The sequence below is a fragment of the Capra hircus genome, chromosome 22, assembly GCF_001704415.2.
Source record: "Capra hircus breed San Clemente chromosome 22, ASM170441v1, whole genome shotgun sequence".
In the NCBI taxonomy this organism is placed as follows: domain Eukaryota; kingdom Metazoa; phylum Chordata; class Mammalia; order Artiodactyla; family Bovidae; genus Capra; species Capra hircus.
Genome location: NC_030829.1, coordinates 5,187,342 through 5,213,904, shown reverse-complemented (window position 1 = coordinate 5,213,904; position 26,563 = coordinate 5,187,342). Strand labels below are relative to the sequence as shown.

General features: G+C 43.7%; 1 protein-coding gene across 3 annotated transcripts in view; it reads left to right on the top strand.

The window, feature by feature from the left end:
• The window catches only part of GADL1 (glutamate decarboxylase like 1), a 191,729-nt gene that overhangs the window by 115,774 nt on the left and 49,392 nt on the right, over positions 1-26,563 (top strand). For all 3 annotated transcript variants that reach the window (XM_018038444.1, XM_018038443.1, XM_018038445.1), the window contains one exon: positions 6,243-6,332. In XM_018038444.1, coding sequence (XP_017893933.1) covers positions 6,243-6,332 — 90 coding nt within the window. The remainder of the gene's footprint in view (positions 1-6,242; positions 6,333-26,563) is intronic.

Below are 26,563 nucleotides of genomic sequence, written 5' to 3'. Positions count from 1 at the left end.
AAGAGGATGAATTTTCCTACCAGTATAGTTCCAGATAATAGTTCCTACATAGGAGAGTGCCTTCTGTGTTCCATATGTGATGGTAAATATTGGAAATAATCCCTTTACTCATCAAGCCAACTCTGTGGGGTAGACAGTGCAATCTCCATCTTATAGATTAGGAAGCTGAAGCTTAGAGAGCTTGGACAGGTATCTGTCCAAGCAAAGATCTGGTGAAGTTGGGATTCACACTGCATCCTTGTGACTCCAAACCCCAGGCTCTTTGTGCTACCAAGTGCTGTCTTTGGAATTTTTCAGTAGTGTAGTTGGTTACCTAAAATTTGTGAGCTTGAAGTCAAATAAAATCCATCATGGCCCCCTTGTCCACTGTATATTTGCATGACTGATCATTTCGGTCTATGTGCTAGACTCTACAGTTATACTTATTAAAAAGCATAGTGCTGGCTTTTATTGTTATTGTGGTGGTGGTGACTTAATGGTATTGCAGAAAGGGAGAATAGTTTCTTTTGACAAAACTCAGTTTTAGAGAATGCGAGCCACTACAGCTTGCTGACCATTGACCTTTTTTCCCCAAGAGTCTCATGTTATTTGCTCAGTAATCCTTGCTGGAATTGACATTAAAGCACGGGCTTTATTTCTTGGAATACAGCTCCTTTCTTTCTCTGTGAAAATCAGGCTAGAATGAACCCATCTTTTCTTTCGTGACACTTCTTTATGTCTTCATGAATTTTTTAAAAAGATGACACCTTCACTGCTACAGGCTCTTTGTGCCATTCTATCACCTGCCTGGTCTGGACACTTGGATTCCTTCTTATGCCTTCTCAGTGTTACAGTGTTAGACAATATGGGCTACATGTGGTCCTTAAGACACCCAAGAGGTCAGGCTTTCGTATATGTAGGCAATTAAGTGGTATGTGAATAATTCTACTCTGATAACACAGTTTAGTGCTTTGAAGGCATTTGAAGAAAGTCTATACAAAATAAAAGCTACATAGGCAGAGACAGGAAAATTCAATATGAACACTCTGTGAATACTCAAGGTTTATTATTTTTTAAAAAAACTTATTTTTTTTCAAGTTTTAATAATTTGAAGAATGATTTATCATAAAGGTATTCCACCAAGTGGCATATCAGATTTCCTCCAATGAAATGAGATGTCAAAAAGGCTTCACCAGTTTTCAAATGTCATAGCACTGAAGCCACACCATTCTCAAACAGGCTGGGCAAAGAGACCCCCGATTTGTCACTTCTGAAATATCTAGACTGCAACTGACTGAAGGAAGAAAATTTAAAATGTGATTCAAAAGGCTTAAGTCCCAAATTATAAAATATTGAGCAGATGTGATAGCAGATAGAAATGATTGCAAAAGGATTCACAATATTGCCATGCAAATAAAAGAGAATGGCTGATTTAATGATGTGTTAGTCACTCAGTCGTGTCTATGACCCCAGGGATTTGTAGCCCTCCAGGCTCCTCTTTCCATGGAACTCTCCAGGCAAGAATACTAGAGTGGGTTGCCGTTCCTTCTCCAGGGGATCTTCCTGACCCAGGGATTGAACCCAGGTCTCCTGCATTCCAAGCAGATTCTTTACCATCTGAGCCACCAGGGAATCAGGTGGAAGCTACTGCAAAATGGTCCATAATGTTGCCCTGCAAATGAAAGGGAAGGGCTAATTTAATGATGGATTAGTGTCAAACAAGGAGACAAAAACTGCACAATAATTTGAAGTGGGAACATGCAATGTAAAGAATTATAGTGCTTGGGACTTCCCTAGTTAGTGGTCCAGTGGCTAAAACTCTGCAGGGGGCCTGCGCTGGATCCCTGGTCTGGGAACTAGATCAGAACCCACATGCCATAACTAAGACCCAGTGTAGCCAAGTTAAAAAAAAAAAATTATCATGCTTGCTTTAATAGCACATATATTAAAACTGGAGTGATACAGAAAAGATTAGTGTGGTCCCAGTACAAGGACGATATGTAGATTTGTGAAGAGTTCCATAAAAAAGAATTATTAACAGGGGATTGGAGTCATGGGAGATGCCTCATAAGAGAGAAAAAGACCTTTAAAAGTACAGAAATAGCAGATGATGTGGAGAACAGCCATCACTTCTAGAATTGAGACGGAGCATCAGACAAGAGGCCGCCCTCACCCAGACTTGAGATCCAGACTTGAGATCCAGACTTGGTTGGAAAGGGTATGTGTGACTCACAGGATGGCAGGCATATCCCCCAAGGTGTCAGGCTGGTGGGGTCTCTAGGAATCCACCAGCTGGAGTGCTGGAGAGCAGCACGCTGATTTCAGGGCACTGCTCAATCTTGGATTCACTCAAGCCGTCCAGGGCAAGTTGGCCTAGCTGGCGGCCTTCCCGATGAGATCCCTGGAGGAAAGTGTGCAAGGCAAAACCATTATGGGCGCCTACCCGTGACCAGGCCGTGGTGAAGCCAGCCCAGGGTGTGGTGCTGGGGGATGCTGTTGGGGCCACTTGGTTCTGGTCACCAAAACTGCTGGCGAGAGCCCCACCCACTGCAGGAGCCCCGTGAGATGAGCCAGGAGACCGGGAGGAGGCCGCTCCTCCTTCTCTGTGTCCCTCCAGCACCCTCTGCTGATAAAGTCTCTGATGGGACCAGACGGCAAGGAGACATATTTATAGTGTCCACCTCCATTATTGCAGGACATACAGAGAGGGTGGATTTGGAGCTGAGAGGCAATAAATTGGTAACTGACATAAATGGTATCTGGAAAAAAATCCTTCGTTTACATGAAGACACCAATTCCTAGAATCCAGTGACAGATAATAGCTCCATTTTTTTCTACTTTCTAATCAACCATAGTGACTTTATTTATTCAACAACAGATTTGTTCACATTAGATGATTAAGTAATTCGAAGGTCAGGACATTCTAGTCTAGAAACACCAAATTAATCATAAATTAGAAAACCAAGTATAAATTGTATAGATTTGTAAAGACTGTTATAGTCTCACGAATAATGTTTGTGGAAATTGACTAGAATTATAAAGTACTCCATTTTGAACTACTCTCTGTTTTGAAGACTTGTAGCTCCTTTTTTTTTTCTTTCTTTAAATCTTTTGACTTTTTTTTTGATCAAATTCAATAAACCCGTTACTGACTTCAAAGGTGAAAGGATGATCAGATCAAGAGCTTATCTTGTTGAGCTGGGAATGTTTCTGGGCTATCACTTGTAATTTAAAATCCACTAAAATCCAAACTCTGTAGTACCAGTTTTGATTTTAGGAGATGAGATGATAGCCGTTTCCTCTCTCTCTGAAATACTTTGAAACTTTATGCTGACACTGGTTATTACCTACAAACTGTGTTTGTGGTGGGAAAATGGAAGTCATTTCTGAAACTATCAGCACGAAGAATGCGATGAGGAAGGTGCCAGGTGGGCGGGCATGACCCATGGTCTTTTCTGAGCACAGCTTGGTGTGTCTGAGTTGTCAGCCCCCAAGGTAATGTCTGTTATCACCTGGTCATTGAGTACAAGTCTGTGATTGCCCCTAGCAGGCCCTGTGTTTATGTCTCTGTGAAAACAGCTGCCCAAAGCCTATTGTGAGACCTTATTCCATGTTTAACCAAAGTATGTCTAATGGAAAACCAGATTACTGGAGAAAATAACTGGGCCACTTTAGCCCAGAAGTTCTCAAACCTAGATGATGTGCAGCTCACTTAAGATCATCTGAAATGCTGCTTCTTAAAAGATAATTTATTAACTAATTTACTTATTTGGCTGCATCAGGTCTCAGGGGAGGCACGTGGGCTCTTCCGTTGTGGTGCGTGGGCCCAGCAGTTGCAGCGCTCGGGCTGAGTTGCTCTAAGGCATGGAGGAACGCTCTGACCATGGATTGAACCCATGTTTCCTGCCCTGGAAAGTGGACTCTTAACCACGGAACCACCAGGGAAGTCCCTGAAACGCTTCTGAAAATGCCAGTACTTCAGCCATTTCTGTGATGGACTGAATTGCACTCTGGGGGTTCTGAGCCCAGGGGCTAAGTATGCACTGCGAGCAAGGTCTCTAGTGGACTTAACACCCTTCCCGATACTGATACTCGAGAGTCAGGAGTCGAGGTGATGCTCTTTTTTTTTTTTTTTTTCTTCTTCTGATGCTATATTGATCAGGGTCATAGCAAGGCTGGTTAAGTGAAGCCCAAGTATGTCATATTTTATCAACTCACAGGTAATCGGTGATTTTGCATTCGTCAAGTATAGCAGGTAATAGAAGACAACTTTGGCTACCTTAAGTAGAGAAGAAGTTATTAGAAGATGTGTGAGATAACTTAATAATCAGTTTTCAGTTCAGTTCAGTCACTCAGTCATGTCTGACTCTTTGCGACCCCATGAACTGCAGCACGCCAGGCCTCCCTGTCCATCACCAACTCCCGGAGTTTACCCAAACTCATGTCTATTGAGTCGGTGATACCATCCAACTATCTCATCCTCTGTTGTCCCCTTCTCCTCCTGCCCTCAATCTTTCCCAGCATCAGAGTCTTTTCAAATGAGTCAGCTCTTCACATCAGGTGTCCAAAGTATTGGAGTTTCAGCTTCAGGATCAGTCATTCCAATGAACACCCAGGACTGATGTCTTTTAGGATGGACTGGTTGGATCTCCTTGCAGTCCAAGGGACTCTCAAGAGTCTTTTCCAACACCACTGTTCAAAACCATCAATTCTTCAGTGCTCAGCTTTCTTTATAGTCCAACTCTCACATCCATACACGACCACTGGAAAAACCATAGCCTTGACTAGATAGACCTTTGTTGACAAAGTAATGTCTCTGCTTTTGAATATGCTCTCTAGGTTGGTCATAACTTTCCTTCCAAGGAGTAAGCATCTTTTCATTTCATGGCTGCAATCACCATCTGCAGTGATTTTTGGGCCCCCAAAAATAAAGTCAGCCACTGTTTCCACTGTCTCCCCATCTATTTGCCATGAAGTGATGGGACTGGATGTCATGATCTTCATTTTCTGAATGTTGAGCTTTAAGCCAACTTTTTTACTCTTCTCTTTCACTTTCATCCAGAGGCTCTTTAGTTCTTCTTCACTTTGTGCCATAAGGGTGATGTCATCTGCATATGTGAGGTTATTGATATTTCTCCCAGCAGTCTTGATTCCAGCTTGTGCTTCTTCCAGTCCAGCATTTCTTATGATATACTCTGCATATAAGTTAAATAAGCAGGGTGACAATATACCCCCTTGACGTACTCCTTTTCCTATCTGGAACCAGTCTGTTGTTCCATGTCCAGTTCTAACTGTTGCTTCCTGGCCAGCATACAGATTTCTCAAGAGGCAGGTCAGGTGGTCTGGTATTCCCATCTCTCTCAGAATTTTCCACAGTTTATTGTGATCCACACAGTCAAAGGCTTTGACATCGTCAATAAAGCAGAAGTAGATGTTTTTCTGGAACTCTCTTGCTTTTTCCATGATCCAGCGCATGTTGGCAATTTGATCTCTGGTTCCTCTGCCTTTTCTAAAACCAGCTTGAACATCAGGAAGTTCATGGTTCACGTATTGCTGAAGCCTGGCTTGGAGAATTTTGAGCATTACTTTACTAGCGTGTGAGATGAATGCAATTGTGTGGTAGTTTGAGCGTTCTTTTGCATTGCCTTTCTTTGGGATTGGAATGAAAACTGACCTTTTCCAGTCCTGTGGCTGTTGCTGAGTTTTCCAAATTTGCTGGCATATTGAGTGCAGCACTTTCACAGCATCATCTTTTAGGATTTGAAATAGCTCTACTGGAATTCCATCACCTCCACTAGCTTTATTCATAGTGATGCTTTCTAAGACCCACTTGACTTTGCATTCCAGGATGTCTGGCTCTAGGTGAGTGATCACACCAGAGGGACAAAAGAGGGCACCTCTGGGTGTTTGCATGTCAGACACTATAACTAATGCTTAGTTAGATCTGCATTGGGTCAGTTTCGAAGTTAATTGTGTTTATTCTTGATCTTGTGCTCATCCTGTATCCAGAGGAAATAGCGCTCTCTGGGTACACCAACGGAGAAGAAAATTTCCCAATAAGTACTGAAAGTGAGGCAGGATGAGTACACCAATGGAGAATAAAATTTCCCAATAAGTACTGAAAGTAAGGCAGGATGGATGTCTAATCTATCAGATTCTGATGTTACCAACGTTAGACACATATGATGACTGAGAGAAACTAGCTTAGAGTTGAACTGCATTCTAAGATTAATTAACAGCTTTCAAACTTTCTTCCTCTTCAGCCTGAATATGCCAATATTTGCTTTTGGTACATTCCACCAAGCCTCAGACAGATGGAAGAAGGACCTGAATTCTGGGCAAAACTTCATTTGGTGAGTAATAAGCACATTACATCTTTCCTTCCAATGAAATAGATCCAATGCCCATTGTCTATTGAGCCTGTAAATAATTCCAGACTGGCAAGATCTTCTTGAAGTTCTAGAGAGGTGGTTCTTAGTATATTAAAAGCTAAGCACACGCCAAACAGTTGTAAGCATTGTTTACATTTGACCAGCCAACACACTTGACACACACACACACAAATTCAAAATAATTGTGCTGTTTGCAAAATGGTTGTAGAATTTATATGAAGTTCTAATTCTCGGTGCGCTTCAGAGCATGTGATCTGGCAATGGCTAATGTCATATGATGAAATGCTTCTTTCTTCATCTCCACTGGTGGTTGTCTGTGACTGTTTGTATCACCTCACTAGAAGGTAACCTTAAAGTCTGAATCTGCTCCCCTTTGTGAATGTGAGCCTTTCTGTTCTTTCTGTCAACAAAGACCCTGCATCTTTTGCCCAAGGGACTAACGTGATAAAAAAGAAGGAGATGCCAGCAATGAACATCAGCTCACCATCGAACTGAATATGCTGCCGGGAACCTTCACACACAGCTTGGGAGGGCTGGCCATCCAGAGTGAGGAGAGGCCTCGGGCGCTGGGGGCTTCTTGTGTCCCTTCTGCCCCTCCCCCAGCATGGCCGTGCCAGGGAGCATCCTCCTCCTAACCCACGTTCCCAAGAACTCTGAAGTCTCCTAGGTCGACCTTCCGTGACCCCACCTCCCTGCTGCATGGACGGAGTGCAGATTGAATTGAATGAGCGTCCCCTGAGCACTCTGTGCCCATCAAGTAATGGGCAAGTTCTTGGGTCCCATCTTGTAAGGAGGCCTGTATCCCTGTATCCCTTGCCTGCTCCCTCTCCAGCGCAGTGAGCTAGCTATATGGGCCTGGCAGTAACAGCTACTATATACAAACCCCTCTCCGCCCTCAGTGGGGAAATAAATGGTAGTTTTAACAGCTTCAATAGACGGTATCCCTTCTCCTTGCCCTCTAGAAGAAAAGGGGGAACTTTCCAATCAGGTGCTCGCTATGCCCGGCCCAGGAGATACACACGTAAGGGACTTGGTCCCTATCCTGGGAATCTCCTATTCTAGGAGATGGGCAAGTAAAGAGATCATCACAAGGGGACTCACAGGTGCCTAGAGGGAAAGAAACCTTATAAAAGCAGAGAGAAAGGATATCACCCTAGTGTCTGTGACAGAAGATCGGAATCTTGAATAGTGAGTAGCTGCCAGTCAGGCAGTTGCAGGAAGAATCACAGCGTGCTGGCCCAGAGGCTCGAGAGAGGAGGGCGTGGTGGGAGACCAACAGAGTGGGGTGGGGGGCGGTGCGGAGGGTAGGATGAGTGCCGTGCGCGGATGGAGGCCCGTCTCCCACAGCGAGGTGCTTGGAATTTGTGCCTAGTCGGATGGAGGTGGGACGATCATGACCTTTAAGCCATAGCCACCTGGATCCTTACCTGCAGCATCTTCTTTTGCCTTGGGTCACTTTCTGTTTATTCGTGGCTCATTTATTCTCCTACAAGGTAGCACAGCACATACCCAGTATATAAATACTCTACCGCTCCTTGAACCTGCGATCAGGTCGCAGAGATAGGGAGAGATGGACAGAGTTACCTGTGCCTTTGCCTAGACAAGCCCTCCATGGGCCATTTCAGGCAGGATCTGGCTTGCCTTTCATATGTCATACAGTGCAAATGAGAAAGTAATAAAAAATATGTTTCAGACGGTAAGTGACTCAAAAAGAAACAAGAGCTTAATGGTGTGAGAATTTAATCGTGATGTTTCCAGGGACATTGTTGGCTTTGATGGAATGCATCAGACGTTGTTTGGCGATGTGGAGGATAATTGCTAACAGCTGAGAAAAATATGGTGGCCATTCTGTCTTTCTGATTGTTAAGAAAAGCACACGAGAAGGTGATGTTCATCTTTTATGGACCATTGCACAGACATGGATCAGGACAACTAAATAGTCCCTTTTATGTTTGGGGATACTGTGGCCTCACTCTTCCTTTGCTTAAAGAAGTATTTACATGATCTAACCTCAGAAAATTTGAAATCAAGATGGGTATGTAAGTTAAAATCAGATAAGTCAGCACATAATACAGTTTTAATCTTAACTGGAAACTGAATATGAATCGGGGCTGTCTCTTCTCCCTGCAGTTTTTTCCAGCATTTGTGCTCTCATGACTAACGTCCGTGAATCTCCATCCTTTCATTTTGGGAACGCTTTTCTGCTGGTTAGAACCTTGGGGCCCTGGCTCAGTCTGGTATCATCCGATTCTAATTGTTCTGGTTTCTTCTGATTCATAAACACGTATGTTGCAGGTGAATCATCGTGGGTGCCCAGTCTAAGTTCCCTTTTAGCCTCTCTCTTGGTGTGGAAGCGTGTGCGTGGATTCGGTAAGGCAGGGAGGCATATGTATCTATTGATGATCTATGCGATTTCATGCTTGCTGTAGTATGAGAATGCAAGCGTGTGATTTATAACCTAGAGCGTACTTAAAGCACACTTGAAATTTGTTTTGGGGTTTATCTTGGTTGGAGAATCACAAACAAATAAATAAGCCGAATAAGGCTTTGCCCACCTGCCTCAGACTCATGTCAGATGGAGCTGTCAGGGTTCAGAATCAATGGTGTGAGAAGGCTTCCCTCTGGCAGGAGGAGGGGAGGAAGACTGGTAATGAATCTGGAGTTGAGTGTGTGTGTCTGTGTGCGCTCACGTGCACATGTGAGACTTGTTGAGAACACAGTCACTCTCCTGCTGCTGTGGCAGCCCCTCCCGCACCCTGCGCATCCACTGGGTTCCAGACTCCTTTTTAAGTTGCCCTCCATTAGAGCTATTTTTATTATTTTTTTTTTCCGACATTGCGGCCTCCTAGGTCTTCATCAGTTCCCCAAGCAGATTGTTCCTGCGTCTTTTCTGGTCTCTGTCCCCTGTTTATTCTGTCTTCTCTCCACACAGTCATACCTGCTGCCCTGTTTTATCTCTTCATTTTCCTCCTGAAGGCCTCTGAATGCTTTCCTTGTTCTTCTAGTCACAGCTTTCCACCCGATCGACCACCAACTACTGTTTATAATAAGTTCTGTTCACGTTCTCTTTATTCTCTGAAGATGAAACCAATAGAAAATAAGGCCTACCTACATGGAATTTTGTAAAAGGTAGCAGAAGGTGTTACTGGTCATATGAAGGAATAATAATCTTTAGAGATATGTATTTTATTACACAAACATTTGGCACAACAAGATTAGAAGACATGAGGAAGTGATAAGATCCTTATATATCCTCTTAGAATCACCATGAACATGACTCTTAAAAGTTGTTGCTGATACAAATAATAGGAATGGGGTGATGATATTAAAGACATAATTTTCTTTTTTTCTCTTTTTTTTAATTTTCACTTTTTGGCTGTGCTGTGCGGCATGTGGGATCTTAGTTTCCTGATCAGGGATTGAACCCATGCCCGCTGCACTGGAAGCAGAGTCTCAACCACTGGGCCACTGGGGAAAGCCCCATAATTTTCAAAACAAGACACACAACTCCTGGTAAAGCACTGAAGAAAATATTTCCCCTTGATTTACATGATAGTAGAAAACTTAGTGTTTTTTTAAAAACGGGCATAGAATAGTTTGCATTTGCTTGTGAAACAGGTTCTGGTAACTATAATCAGGCTCCTGGGCTCCTGCATTTCCAGCAGGACGTTTGAAAGTCCTGCAGGATGTGGGGCAGCTTTTTCTGGCTCAGGACCGCTCTGCACAGGGCAGGGCAGCTGGCATCTGGGTGCCTAAGCTACTGAATACCAGTAGCAACCCCCAAATATCAAGAAAACCAAAAGCATCTGCCTGACTTCCCAGAATATTCCCTGGAGGTGTAGTACCGTTCCCCTGAGAATGACTGATCCACAGGGTACAATCTAGTCCATTTTGCCTGGCCTCCAAAAGTCTGGCATTAAAATAGCAAGACATTTGTAAAAACTTCAATATTCAGCTATAGGGAATTGGTTCAAATATAGTATGCAATTTATATGCAAATTTGTAGTGTATAGATTATTAAAATTTTGTTCCAGAATAACATATTCATAATTTGTTATTAACCAGAAAGATAAGTTATAGAACAGTCACTATAGCATGATGCGGGAGAAGGCAATGGCGCCCCACTCCAGTACCCTTGCCTGAAAAGTCCATGGACGGAGGAGCCTGGTAGGCTGCAGTCCATGGGGTCGCTAAGAGTCGGACACGACTGAGCGACTTCACTTTCACTTTTCACTTTCATGCAGTGGAGAAGGAAATGGCAACCCACTCCTGTATTCTTGCCTGGAGAATCCCAGGGATGGGGGAGCCTGGTGGGCTGCGGTCTATGGAGTCACACAGAGTCAGACACGACTGAAGCGACTTAGCACCCGCAGCAGCAGCAGCGTGATGTGAATTTTGAAAAATTACTGTTTGTGTGTGTGTGCTCAATCACTCAGTTGTGTCTGACTCTTTGCAATGCCCATGCAGTGTAGGCCGCCAGGCTCCTCAATCCATGGAGTTTTCCAGGTGAGAATACTTGAATGGGTTGACATTTCTTCCTCCAGAGGATCTTCCTGACCCAGGAACCAAACTTGTGTCTCCTGCTTTGGCAGGTGGATTCTTTGCCACTAGCGCCACCTGGAAAGCCCATAGTTTGTATAGACATAGATACTCACGTACATATGAAACATTGTTTATGTGGGTAGGGAAGTGGCAGATGATAGACACCAAACTACTTTAGACATAGTTACAGGTGATTTTCCCTTTCCTTTCTATTCCTCTGTGGTATCTTAATTTCTTTAATGTATATTGCTTTTGTGAAGGGAATAGGAATGACAGCAACAATAATAGCAAACCAAAGTATAGACCCAAGGAAGGCAGAGAGGTTCTTGAGTGTCATCCGGACAAAGGCTATCCAAGCTTTGACCACAATCTTGTAACAGTTAGAAAAAATTTTTTTAATTGAGTCTTTACCCCAATATGTGTTAGTTGTTTTTAAATCATCTACATGTATTAATTTTTTTAAATTTCCCTTTATTTATTTGGCCACATCAGGTCTCAGTTGCAGCACTCGAGATCTTCTGGTGCGTGGGCTCTCTAGTGGTGGAGTGCGGGCTTAATTAGTCTGCGGCATGTGACATCTTAGTTCCCAACCAGGGATCAGACCCACATCCCCTGCACTGCAAGGCGGGCCACCAGGAAAGTCCCCTGCATGTATTCATTTTAAAAATGGTATGTACATTTAAATAATATACAAAATAAGTGTTGGGCTTCCCTAGTGGCTCAGCTGGTAAAGAATCCACCTGCAATGTGGGAGACCAGGGTTCGATCCCTGGGTTGGGAAGATCCCCTGGAGAAGGGAAAGGCTACCCACTCCAGTATTCTGGCCTGGAAAATTCCATGAACTGTATAGTCTGTGGGGTCCCAAAGAGTCAGACACAACTGAGTGACTTTCACAATTGTCACAGAGCAAATAAGTGTTTTTAGGAATGGACTTAAAATGTTTAATCACTCAGAGATGCTCTAATCTTGTCTTCTTATACCAAAGGGACTGTCTTGTTTGGAGACCATGACTATGCCATAGTCAATCAATTAGTGTGCAAACATTTGCGTTCCCTGCCCACTTCTCTTTTTCTTCCTCTCATCTCCTTGCTGAAACACCCACTATCTGCACTGATTTCAGGTTCAGAGACAGTGTCCCTGGGTCCAGAGCGAGAGCTTCAGCAGGCCGCCCAAGGCTTCTAAAGGCTGCCTGCTCTGTGGTCAAGAACGCATCACTCCCTAAGGCGACTTTCTTTCTTCTCACTCGGTGACTGGGTGGGAGGGGCAGGGGAGCTGGGGAGAGGGAACAGAGAGAAAGCTGCAGCCATAAGGCCCAGGGAGTGCAACTGAAGCTTGGTCAGCTTGTTTTAATTCGTCATCACTCAGTGCTCCGATGCAGAAGGCTTCCTCCTCGGTCGCCGTCTCTTCAACAGCTCTGCGTTCCACCACCATAATTCACATTCTTAAAGGTAATCAATAAAGTGTGTTTTGTAATCAGGCATGGTCATTTCAACATTTTTTTTCATTCACAGACCTGCAGATTTGTGGCTAATGTTGGACATTTGTAACAGGCTCCTTTCTCCTCAACAGTCAGTCAGGTCACTCGCTCAGTCGTGTCCTACTCTTTGCGACCCCATGAACTGCAGCACGCCAGGCCTTCCTGTCCATAACCAACCCCCGGAGTTCACCCAAACTCATGTCCATTGAGTTGGTGATGCCATCCAACTATCTCATCCTCTGTCGTCCCCTTCTCCTGCCCTCAATCTTTCCCAGCACCAGGGTCTTTTCAAATGAGTCAGCTCTTCGCATCAGGTGGCCAAAGTATTGGAGTTTCAACATCAGTCCTTCCAATGAACACCCAGGACTGATCTCCTTTAGGATGGACTGGCTGTATCTCCTTGCTGTCCAAGGGACTTTCAAGAGTCTTCTCCAACACCACAGTTTAAAAGCACCAATTCTTCGGTGCTCAGCTTTCTTTATAGTCCAACTCTCACATCCATACATGACTACTGGAAAAACCATAGACTTGACTAGACAGAACTTTGTTGACAAAGTAATGTCTCTGCTTTTTAATATGCTGTCTAGGTTGGTTATAACTTTCCTTCCAAGGAGTAACATCTTTCCATTTCATGGCTGCAGTCACCATCTGCCGTGATTTTGGAGCCCAGAAAAATAAAGTCAGCCACTGTTTCTACTGTTTCCCCATCTATTTGCCATGAAGTGATGGGACTGGATGCCATGATCTTCATTTTCTGAATGTTGAGCTTTAAGCCAACTTTCTCACTCTCCTCTTTCATCAAGAGGCTCTTCAGTTCATCTTCACTTTCTGCCATAAGGGTGGTGTCATCTGCATATCTGAGGTTATTGATATTTCTCTCTGGAATCAGGATTGCTGATTGCAGCATTTCTCGTGATGTACTCTGCATATAAGTTAAATAAGCAGGGTGACAATATACAGCCTTGACGTACTCCTTTTCCTATGTGGAACCAGTGTGTTGTTCCATGTCCAATTCTAACTGTTGCTTCTTGACCTGCATACAGGTTTCCCAAGAGGCAGGTCAGGTGGTCTGGTATTCCCATTTCTTTCAGAATTTTCCACAGTTTATTGTGATCCATACAGTCAAAGGCTTTGGCATAGTCAATATAAAGCAGAAATAGATGTTTTTCTGGAACTCTCTTGCTTTTTCCATAATCCGGCAGATGTTGGCAATTTAATTTCTGGTTGAAGACTAAATCGTTTAGAACCTGCTTGATGGCTTTGTTGTTTTATTGCTTATTTGGTGGTATAGCTTGATACGGCACTCTGGGTATCTTTGGAGGGAATCTCCTGTTCTCCCTGGTGGGTTTCCGATGAACAGCAATTGAGACGTGAACACCGGGGAGGGTCGTGTGCTTCCAAGGACGCCCACTCCCGGGTCTCGGCAGGGAGGGCCTTGGTGCCCTGGCTGTGCTTCACTCGCTTCCTCTGTGGGCGTGCGTTCACACGAGTGCATATGGGTCCGTACGTGTTTTGAAGTCTTCTGTGTATTTTGAGGACTTGATTTTGATTTTCTTTTCCTCATCATCTGTGACATTGGCTTATCAATCACTCATTTTTTGACTGTGAACTAAAAACCCCTAAAAACCCCATGCTTTTCTTTAAAAGCATGACAGTGTTTGTTTTTTTCCAAACATGAGATTCTTTTTTAACCCTGTGATACAGAAATTATAACATCTTCAAAAATCCTGTTTGCTAGTGGATATCCTTCATTTTAAAGCCAAACTTTAAAAATCATATTTAAGAATATTCTAATATAGAAGGAAGAAGGAAATAGCAACCCACTCCAGTGTTCTTGCCTGGAGAATCTCAGGGACAGGGGAGCCTGGTGGGCTGCCATCTATGGGGTCACACAGAGTCGGACACGACTGAAGCGAATTAGCAGCAGCAGCTAATATAGAAGTGTCTTGAAAAGAAAGTGAAAGTCGCTCAGTCGTGTCTGACTCTTCGTGACCCCATGGACTATACAGTCCATGGAATTCTCCAGGCCAGAATACTGGAGTGGGTAGCCTTTCCCTTCTCCAGGGGATCTTCCCAACCCAGGGATCAAACCCAGGTCTCCCGTATTGCAGGTGGATTCTTTACCAGCTAAACCACCAGGGAAGCCCAAGAATACTGGAGTGGGTAGCCTATCCCTTCTCCAGCAGATCTTCCTGACCCAGGAATCGAACCAGGGTCTCCTGCATTACAGGCGGATTCTTTACCAGCTGAGCCATGAGGGAAGCCCAAAATATTTCCAAGTGTAACTTGAGATGGCGTCTTCCTGATGATGGCTGGGATGTCAATTTTGAAAATACCCTATTATGTCTTGCCTGCGTGCCTGCTTAGTTGCTCAATCATGTCCGAGTATTTGCGACCCTTTGGACTATAGACCAACGGGCCCCTCTGTCCATGGAATTTTCCAGGCAAGAACACTGGAGCAGGATGCCATTTCCTCCTCCAGGGGATTTTTCCTGACCCAGGGATTGAATTTACGTCTCCCCCGTGTCTCCTGCATTGGGAGGTGGGTTCACATGCTGAGCCATCGGGGACAGGTACTATATCCTCTTTCCCCAAACTATTAAGACCAGAGATAAAATGCTCTTCTCTTAGGAATTCTCTCAGGGAAAGATGTTATTTTGTACCATCTGCCAGATACTCTTAGTTGTAAGCAGTTTCTTCGGGGTCATCAGGGGTCAAGGAGCCCCTTAGTCCCTTGCATGCAGCTTCTTCAGAGTCAGCCCGGGAGGCTGGCTGGCCCTTCTGCAGGAGGAGGTGGGTGCTTCGTCGGGCCGCTTTGATGCCCATCTCTTTTCCCTGTGTTTCCTCATGGTCTTTCTGAGTAGCTCTCCTTTGTTGGGTCAATACAGTTTCAAGCAGTTAAAGGTTCACACGGCTGCATGTTGGGGATGTGTGTATAAAGGGGAGGTTCACACGAATTGTCCTTTGTGTTCAGTAACACTTTTCAACATGTAGGATACATTTGTCAAATTGGTGTTGTTAATTTATTTCATATATTGCTTTCTGGTCTTTAAGCATTATTTTCAGACATATAGGGAAGAGTTTCCCCAGATTGTTACTTGAACCACACCCCCCCTCAAGAAAGCCAAACAAGTCTAGATGTTCTCAATAAAAAATTATTATTTTCTTTCCTTTATTTTTGTCTGCTAAGTTTAACAGTCTCTCATGTTTCTGTTAGACTTTTCTAACTGTGCAAGAAGTTCTGAGCTTTTAATGATCTGTTGCAAATTTAAGTTCAGAAAAATGAAGCCGGTGTTGCTAAAGGCTGGGGTTGAGCCCGTGGACCCGAGGTCAGGACAGGGCTGTGTCTGAGAGAAGAATGTCCGTGGGTGTGTCCTCTGGCAGCTCACTCACTGCAGCACACACTTGTCCCCATGTGACTGGCTGATCCATCAGGATAGCAGTGACGGGAAATGAGGCCAGAGAACAGAGCCGCAGCCGCGTTTCCCAAATCCCTGTTGGTGCCTCGGGTTTGGTCTTCGGCACACAGTCAGACATACTGTCTGTGTGAAGCTGGGAGGATGACTGGCCTGGTCTGTAACATCTGCAGATGAAACAAGTCGGTCGCTTAAACACAGCAGTTTCTTTACTGTGCTCAGATCTTCAGGCTTGTCTGAAATAATCCTGACTCTCCAGATCCATCGTGCTAAGCCCTGAAGAACTGAAGATGCTGTTGGTTTCATGGAACGCTTACCGCTGTGTCCTGAGTATGACGTCATTTAGTCCACTCAGTCAGGAGTTGCAAACCTACAACCTGTAGCGATGAGCCAGCAGCACACAGGAAGGAAGCAAACGGGGATATACCGCAGGGAGTGGTGGGCGCTGTGGCCAGCTGGCAGGGAGCGCTGGTTCCAGGCGCCCGGAGCAGCCTCCGCTCAGTCCCTAGGGATGGCTGCCATGGGTCCACAGACCTGGCTCTCCAGGCCCCCTTATTTTTTTTAAGAGATTCTAGATTTATAGAAACTTATATAAACTGGCCTTTGCTTTTTTTTTATTATTTTTATTTTTGCTTTATTTTACTTTATAATACTGTATTGATTTTGCCATACATTGACATGAATCCGCCACGGGTGTACATGAGTTCCCAATTCTGAACCCCCCTCCCACCTCCCACCCCATATCATCTCTCTGGATCATCCCCGTGCACCAGCCCCAAGCATCCTGTATCCTGTATCGAACATAGACTGGCGATTCGTTTCTTACATGATAGTATACATGTTTCAGTGCCATTCTCCCAAATCATCCCACCCTCTCCCTCTCCCACAGAGTCCAAAAGTCCGTTCTATACATCTGTGTCTCTTTTGCTGTCTCACATACAGGGTCATCATTACCATCTTTCTAAATTCCATATATGTGTGTTAGTATACTGTATTGGTGTTTTTCTTTCTGGCTTACTTCACTCTGTATAATTGGCTCCAGTTTCATCCATCTCATTAGAACTGATTCAAATGTATTCTTTTTAATGGCTGAGTAATACTCCATCGTGTATATGTACCACCGCTTTCTTATCCCTTCATCTGCTGATGGACATCTAGGTTGTTTCCATGTCCTGGCTATTATGAACAGTGCTGCGATGAACATTGGGGTGCATGTGTCTCTTTCAATTCTGTTTCCTCACTGTGTATGCCCAGCAGTGGGATTGCTGGGTCATACGGCATAGGCAAAACACTCTCCGACACACATCACAGCAGGAGCCTCTATGATCCACCTCCCAGAATACTGGAAATAAAAGCAAAAATAAACAAATGGGATCTAATTAAAATTGAAAGCTTCTGCACAACAAAGGAAAATATAAGCAAGGTGAAAAGACAGCCTTCTGAATGGGAGAAAATAATAGCAAATGAAGCAACTGACAAACAACTAATCTCAAAAATATACAAGCAACTTATGCAGCTCAATTCAAGAAAAATAAACGACCCAATCAAAAAATGGGCCAAAGAACTAAATAGACATTTCTCCAAAGAAGACATACAGATGGCTAACAAGCACATGAAAAGATGCTCAGCATCACTCATTATCAGAGAAATGCAAATCAAGACCACAATGAGGTACCACTTCACACCAGTCAGAATGTCTGCGATCCAAAAATCTGCAAGCAATAAATTCTGGAGAGGGTGTGGAGAAAAGGGAACCCTCTTACACTGTTGGTGGGAATGCAAACTAGTACAGCCACTATGGAGAACAGTGTGGAGATTCCTTAAAAAACTGTGAATAGAACTGGCCTTTGCTTTTAAATGTCGTAAATGTTGGCAAACGGAAAATGTGTCAAGGCCAGTGGGATCTGGCCTTCAGGCTTTTAGCTTGCAACTCTTCCCTAAATCCACTAGTACCTGATCCCACGTTTCTGTGTGTGTGCCACCAGAAGCTCCTTGAGATGAAGATGTGCCCCACCCTTATCTTTGCTCCCCCAGGGCAGCTAATCTGATGGCCAGTCCTGGCCCGCCATCAACTCTGAGGGATAGCTGAGTTCTGTGTCATCTGCCAGAAAAAGAAAATTCACTGTCTCATGCTGGCGGACTTGTGAGCGGGGTTTTTAAGAACTGCGGTCTTGTGGGCAGTGTGGCAGCATGCTTAGGGTATAGGTGTGTTTGCTGCTGTTGTGTTTTCAGCCGTCCCTGTCCTGAGGGGAGGCCTGCCCTCTGGACTCCGCGCTTCTCTTGGGGCTTCTGTAGTTTTGAAGACGTCTGTCTTCCTAGATCTTCTGCAAGCTTCAGCTGGCCAGAGACAAAACCCGCAGAGGAAGGTGAGGACGGTGGAGGCAGAGTGGCAGGCACAGTGAAGAGGAGCAGAGAGGGGCATGGCATGCTGGAGATAAGGGCTCTGCAGAGAAGGAGGCCTTGATCCCCAGCTTCCCTCCCCTGAGAGCTCTAAGGAGGTACCTGTGTGTGTGTGTGTGTGTGTGTGTGTGTGTGTGTGTGTGTGTGTGTGTGTTTCAGGTGGCTGTCTGCCCATTCCTAAAAAGTCACAGCCTATCAGGGGACCATGTTGGTTCAAACCATAAGCCTTTCACATACTGAACCAAAGACCAAATGTCAGCCCTGACTGAGACTCCCCCAAGAATCTCTGCTGGACCCTGCGAGGCTGCAGGAGCTGTGATGATGACTGAATTGACTTTCAACCTGAACTAGTAGGATGACAGCTTGAGGTTGGATTTAATTTTATGTAAAGGCTGTGAAGCACTGTGACATTTCTTGTACACCTGAGCGAAATTCATACCCACTACACACCCATTAAGGAAATTGCTCTGGACTTGATGCAGTATTTACTGTTGCAAAACAGCGAATGGACCCTGTGCTGAAAGAAAAATAGATATATATTTTTTTGCATGTTCTGTTTGAAGTCCCTTTGCCAGTACCAAACTTGCCCCCTGGTGGCACTTCTGTGCATTTTTCCTTTCCTAGCTGGGAAGTGACACTAAAAGCTGGCTGCTATAAAAGGTTACAGAGTTATAGCACCGCTGATATCAAGGGCACAGGGTCCTGCCAGATCAAGGACAGCTTACCTAGGTGAGGAATTCTCTTACGATAAAGTTGACCCTTGAGCCTCCACTGCAAGCATGTGCCTGTAGCTCTTCGTCTTCCCGTCTGTGCTTACCTTGGCAGACGTCTGCTGTCGGACTTCAGCCCCCCTGCACTCTCAACACGCACTCCCCTCTCCTCTGCTCCCAGCCTTCCTCTCCTTGCTTCTCTCTCTCTCTTTCTCACATGTTCCTCCTTCTTTTTTCTCTAATATATTGCTCCCCTCCAATGGTGAGCTCATCCAGGCTCTAACAACCTTGAAGGAAATCATTTTATGATTTGCTCTTCATGCTGTTTCCCTCTCAGGATAGCTACCTGTCTCTCTCCATCCTTTTGGACTAAAATTCCGAAAAGCTTAAAGTGTCTCACCTTGTGTAATAGTGTATGTCACAGTTTATAAAACCATTCCCATAATCTGTGATGTTCAGGTGGTTTACAGCATTTCCCCCTTGGGAGCGATAATGAATGACCGTCTCCAGGCTCGATCCGCTTTTGCTGTTATTACTTCCGGAAGATAAAAGGGCTCCGTATGTAATTGCTGACTGTGGAAGTCACTGGGGTTTGGAGCCTGACTCCAGCTGTGTGTTGTGATGCTGAGTTTCAAGAAGGTCGCACCCACCAGGAAGCAACCAGTGCTCAGCCTTCCTTCCAAGTACAGCAACCTGTGTGTTGTCTGCTTGGGGGGAATGTTGCTTAGGAAGGTAAAAACTCCCATCTTACGTTTGTTTTCCTTTTGTTGTTTTAATCGTTGGTGGACTGAGCCGTTTTCTATTTCTTCTTTACCTATGGTGCTTCTCTGTGCATCCATTATTTTTTCTTTATATTACATATTTATATTTGGAGATCTGATGTTTTCCTTATAAATTTGAATGAGGGTATATAGAGTTTGAGTTTAAAAGCCCTTTTTGTCAGATGGAATGCAAATAATGCCTCAGTATAATGTCCTTTTTATTTTAATCTTGCTGTTTTCTCATTGTACAGTAGTTTTAAATTTTTTATGTATTCAAATCTGTCAGTCCTTCCCTTCATGATTTATTCCACTGCTTCAAAGCTGAAGTTACTGTTCTTTCCCCAATCTGATAAATATTCTATTCCATCTCCTGCTGGTTTTTCTGTCATTCAATTTTTTTTTTATTTGTATTTAACTCCTTAATCCATGCAGAGGCTATTTTTATGTACAGTATAAAGTATATATCTAACCTGATCAGTTCCCCAAATTATTATCTAGTTATTTCCATTTGATTTATTCAATAATTCTTTCTAGCACTTTTTGTTATGGGAAGCTTGTGTTATCATGTGTCACATTTTTTAAAAACAATTTTTCTATTTCTGGATCTTCCAATCTGTTCTATTGATCCGTGTTTCTGTTTTTGTTCCAGGAACAAAAGGTTTTAAATGGTGTTGCTTTATAATGAGTTCTCAAGGCTGCTAAAATGCTACCCTTCCGGATGTTTTTTAAAGAACAGCTTTTAATATAATATTTAAAACTTTGTGTACCTCTCGTAGAACTTTTTTTTTTTTTAGGTATCATGTTAAGATTTTTATTGGAGTTTAAAATCACCAGATCTGGAATTAAATAAATAACACCCTTGTTGCCTGCTGGCTGTGTAACCGCAGACAAGCTGCTTAAAGTCCCTTTGCCTCCTCTTTCCCTTCAATAGCATGGGGATAATAAAAAGCACATACCATAAGGGTTTTGACAGGGTTGGCATCACTCAGGTACAGTGTCTGGCACAGAGTCAGTGTTCATTAAATACTACCTTTCATTATTATTAATCTTGTTTCCCCATGTTTGAAGGGCTGTATGAGCCTTAAACACTTTCTTCATGTCTTCTTTCTTGTCCCCCTCCAGATCAACTTCAATACCATTATAACAGTGAACTTTCTAAAATGCAACCCTGATCATGTCACTGCTTAGCTTTCCCTTCGTCCCAGAGGAGAGAGTCCACAGTCATTCAGGACCTGCGGAGATCTGATTTAATTCAGCCTCCTGCTCACCATCTTCACATGCAATCTCCTCCTGGAGGCTCCAGAGATACTGTACCTGTTTCCTTCTCTGAAGGAACATGGTTATGACCTAGCCTTCTCCTAGCCTCAATGCAGCTTTCAGCCTAGTAGACAGGGAATTTGGGGGTCTGAGTCAACCTCCAATTAAGCTGTCAAACCCCAACCTGCCCTGAGAGCACTTCCTGAGTAGCTCAAGCTTTAGCTGAGCATGAGTACCCTTTCCATATGGGGTGCCCTTGGTGGCTGTTGGTAAAGAGGAGGAGACACAGCTTTGATCCCTGGGTCAAGAAGATCCCCTGGAGAAGGGAATGGCAACCCACTCCAGTATTCTCGGCTGGTGACAGTCCACGAGGTTGCACGAGTCGGACATGATTTAGCGACTAACCCACCACTACCACCCTTTCCATATACTCCTGTGATGTCTTTGCACCCTGTCTTGGCAGTTACTGTGAGACAGCAACATCTGGGGCAGGGAGTGGAAAAGACGGCAACAAGGCAGGGAAGAGGACGGCAGGCAGTCAGGAGTCACCTGTTGGAGGAAATAGCTGATGGATTTTAGCACAGGGAAGGAAGATGCATTGACAATCCCTGTGATCAGCAAAGATTCACTTATTTGTGTTGATGACACTGTTGATGGAAAGGGAGATGAAGAAAGTGGCAGGGTGTCCCACTGGGGTTAGCCATATTCGAGCTTTCACAGCCTATGCCTGGCTAGTATAGAGCCCAGCCAAAAGCAAAAATAGAGAGCCCTTTGTTCCAAAATTATCAGAGATTTCAAGATAGTGACCGCAGAGCCTTAAACCATGCACGAGGCTCTTCCACACCCAGGGTCCTTTGCAGCTGCATGTTGCACACGTGTGAACCTGTCCTAGTGATCACCTACACTCGTATGGTGTCTCCAATAAGAGGGCAGTTACTAGTGTTGCGCCTTTGCGTTATCTCACAATGCTGCTAACATGCACCAGACGCTCAATAAATGAATGAGTCGGCGAGCAGAGACGTGGCCTGATAGGTTGCCCTGTGGGTGACTGGCTCACATGCTTATAGTGGTTTCCAAGAGACATGAGTTGTTCTTATCTTTCTTGCCCATCAGCTCACCCATAGACATTTTAAAATCTGTGACTGCTTATTCTCAACTGATTTGGTTGGCCCAGAGTGACGCTCTGGGATTGTCTGTTCTATCTGGCTTCTGACATGCAGGAAGGTCTGGGAATCATCACATCTCACGAATGATCTGTGTGGGGGATTCTCGGGACACGGGCAGCTTGGTAAGGAAGACACTTGGGAATTGGAGGAGGCCAATCGTCTGTCTCCGTGGGAATCCAGCAGGCTGGTCTTGTGGTTGTCTAGTTGTTTTCTGTTGGCCAAATCATCATTAGTTCAGAATGCAAAAAAAAAACACGTTTTTTGGAAGTCATGATGTTTAAAGTGTGACTTCAGATGGCTCTCTTAATTTTAGTTCAGACTTTTCCTACTATCTCTCTTTGAATCATGCTCTGCTTCCTATGGAAATATCCCCTTATCTAGAAGGTCTGAAAAATGATAGCACCCCACTGTTTGGGGGAGGGGCAGGGGTAATTCAAATGCTAGAAATACAGCAGCAGAGCTTGCTTTAGACTGTAATGCCTCCTATCTGACTCAGAATGGAGGCTTTCGGCCTACAGCCTGGGGGAGCTGCTTTTCCAGGTGGTACTACAGTGGACCAGAATCTTGTAGTAGTGAATTGGCTCTTCCTCATATCTTTCATGTGCGTTAACAATGCTTCAGTGTAAAAAGACAATCAGGGAGTCAGAATTTGCTTTGGAATCTGCCCATTCATTAAGAAAGCATATCTAGCACCTACCACGTGGCAGATTCTCTTCTAGGTGCTTGGAGGCATCTCTGTTGTTGAGTAACTTCTCTAATACAATGTTGATCAGAGCTTGGAAACATTGTAACTAGAGGCCGAGTTTTTATGAAGGATAACAGGAAAGATTTTAAAAATTAAAACTGAATCATTCCTCAGTTTTTACAAATAAGTTTAGCTTGGTTTTTAGTTTATAATGCAGTGGTGCTGCAGTTCTGTTGTTCTGACAGGCATACATTACATTGTAAGTATAATCTAACATAAATTTTGCAAAGCTGAGTTATGATTTCTATTATACTCTGAACATCAGAATCTATCAGCTCATGTCTTAGAAACTATTTTCCAAGATGGATACTGTGTATCTTTTTATAGTCTGAACAAAGAAAATAACTTGAATCTAAAATCTTATAATATAATTCTATTAAGAAATTTTCTCCCCTTTTATATCTTCATTTATTACTTAAGAGAACTAACTTTTGAAAGTTTCTTAAAGCAGTTTATTTATGCTTTGGTATGAAGTTTAGATATAAAATAGCTTCACTATGTAAAATGCAAACTTACCTCTTTGTAAAATACTGTTATTAAATTTTTCTATGCTATTATCATAAAATTCAGTACTCTTGCCTGGAAAATCCCATGGACAGAGGAGCCTGGTGGGCTGCAGTCCATGGGGTCGCTAAGAGTCGGGCACGACTGAGCGAATTCACTTTCACTATTCACTTTCACGCATTGGAGAAGGAAATGGCAACCCACTCCAGTGTTCTTGCCTGGAGAATCCCAGGGACGGGGGAGCCTGATGAGCTGCTGTCTATGGGGTCGCACAGAGTCGGACACGACTGAAGCGACTTAGCAGCAGCAGCATATTAAATAAACATTTTATGGCCTGAGAGCCCCATTCAGATATTTAAAGTTAGATAATGAGAACACCCTATGATATTTTGGTTCTTTTTGTTACAAAGAAAAAAATCAATGGAAAGATAGTTTCTTTTGTGTTACAAAGCCATATTTTCTAAATTTAGATTGCCATATTCTACATCATTTCAAAAAAAGATATTTTCTGATACTTGTACATTTTTTCACTTTGTAGATGTACTAACTTTGTTACATAATTTTTAAATTTCTGGTCAAAAGCTGACTAAAGATTTTATATGTATATATACATATAAAGGAGGCTTCCCCAGTAGCTCAGTGATAAAGAATCTGCCTGCAATGCAGGAGATGTGGGTTCTATCCCTGGACCAGGAAGATCCCTGGAAGAGGGTATGGCAACTCACTCCAGTATTCTTGCCTGGAGAATCCCATGGACAGAGGAGCCTAATAGGCTAAAGTTCATAGAGTTGTAAAGAGGTGGACACTACTGAGCAACTTAGCACACACACATACGCATAAGCACCCATATGAATATGCACATGCAGACACAGATATATGTGTATATCTCTTTATATATAATTTTAATGTGTGTATATACATTTATTTATATATGCACACTTAGATTTTTAATAGAAGTCAGATGGTGGAAAGTATGTTTAAAAAACCGTTTATAAAAATATGTTTGTTACATTTCTAATCTCTGATTTTGGAGGTAAGCTTGTTGCACTGGAGAACTCAGATCTATATGTTGTGTATTTTTTCAAGTCATGGCAGTTGAGAAAAATCACACAGAAACTTTGGCTGTAGCCTTCCAAAGGAATATTGTATTGAGGTGCTGGGTGAACCAGAAGCTGTTTTAGACCTATTTCCTCACTCCTCTTTTCCTGCGTAGATTATTGCCCCAGAGTCTCCAGCTACCAACAGCAGCGCTGCTCCGAGCCTCTGTCCTTAGGCGTTGCGGGCTATCCAACTAAAGGCTTTCCCATGGCCTTCTCTAGAAAATGCAGGTGCCTGAGCAGCGCCATTGGGGTGTTTGGAGACGTGGTTTCACCTTGCGCATCCGTATCTCTCACCTGTCCAGGCCACATAGTTCCTTACAGATCCCGGAGCTCCGAGCTCAAGGCCTCTGCCCTCCCTTCTGTAATTCATTCAGTTCTGATGCCCCTTTCCCTAGAATCTCACTGCACCGATGGCCCCATCTTCCTGAAATACCACATGCACGTACCTGTGTATACACATACACACGTTTCTTATATATAAGGCCAAAGACAGCACATTGATGTGGTATACTATTTCAGCACTGTCTTAAAATACTCACCCTTAGGTTTGGCCCCAGTTGGTGTGTGTTTGGGTGCTTGATTGTACGTATGGTAGAATAAGAATTCCAATGTGACTTTTTGACTTAATGCTGGTCCACTAAATTCATTTTTCCTCTGTTTGTCTCCATACACACCTCTGAAAATCTCATCCCAGCCCGCTTTGTGATCATTGCAGTCTGCTAAATACTGATATTTTCAGTTTGGATAAAGTTTAGTCCAGATTCAGAGGCTTTTTTCAGGTGAAGAACAAGGATCAGCTAGAGAGTCAGGGAAGGAAGTTTACCCAATTTCCTTCTGTACAAAACATCTTGGCCAGCACAGGAGCTAAAATATACCAAGAAATAAAAATAAACATATACAACCTCAGGTTCTGCAGTTAATGGGATGTGAAAATGTGTTTGCTGCAGACTCTGGGTGCCTGGGAGAAGCCTCAGCCACTTGTTTTGTTCATAAGCCCCACACATACTCAGTAAACAGTTGTTATTCATTCCTAGAATCCACCAAATAAATATTCTGAGTCAATTTTAACCCAGCAATTGGTAAGGGGCTGTCATAGGCTCTCCTGGCCTCCCCCCTGGAGGCTGTGCCCAGAATTCTCAGTACTTTCTCCAGTGACAGACATCTCTCAACAACAGTGTGATGGAAAGTCACCCAGACTGGAAGAAAAGCTGGGATTATATAAGACAAGGTAGATAAAACATCCAGTATGAGGTTTATACCCAGGGTCTGTTCAGAGGTCGTTTGTTAAATGCCTATCTAAAAACTGAGAGTGTTTTTAGAATGCCTTTTAGAATGGCAAAAGAAAAAAATGTAGTTGCAAAATTTTTATGGGCTGTGTTCTGCATGGTAAATTTTAATCCCTACTTTGTCAGCCCGAGTTAGTATTGTGTGCATGTTTATTAGCCATTGATTTTTATAGTTATTTTTAAAGTCTTACTCACTTGTTTATCTTGCTGTTTTTGCATGGGCTGGGTCTTCACTGTTGTGTGTGGGTCCTCGCTAGCTGTGGCCCGTGGGGGCTGCTCCGTGCTGTGATGCACAGGCTTCTCTCTGAAGAGAAGCTTCTCTCATTGTGGTGGCGTCTCTGAGCATGGGCTTCAGTAGTTGTAGCAACGGGCTTAATTGCTCCGTGACATGTGAGATTTTCCTGGACCAGGGATTGAACCCATGTGCCCAGCATCGGCAGGCAGATTCTCAACCACTAGACCACCAAGAAAGCTCCAGTCATTGATTTTTGATGAGACAGTACAGTATATCAGCCTTTAATTTTGAAAATCAAAGCGTGCAAGGCCATGGTCTCCTTGTGTCCTTTCTCTCCCACCAAAACCCTCACTGGTTCCTGCAGCCTTTTTACAGGTGAGGCTCTGTCTTTTGTCCTTCACCACCCGCCCCCAGTTCAAGGAAAGTGTGTACAGTAAAAATCCTGAAATTAGGCAACACACTCATGGCAAACTCACATTGCCACAGTCACTCCGCTTCTAAAGAGTGTTCTCCATGAACCTAAGTAACTCCCTCTGCATGCTTCTGAAAGCCGTATCGGTTCACCTGCAACGTATTTGGCAGGTTCCTGGTGA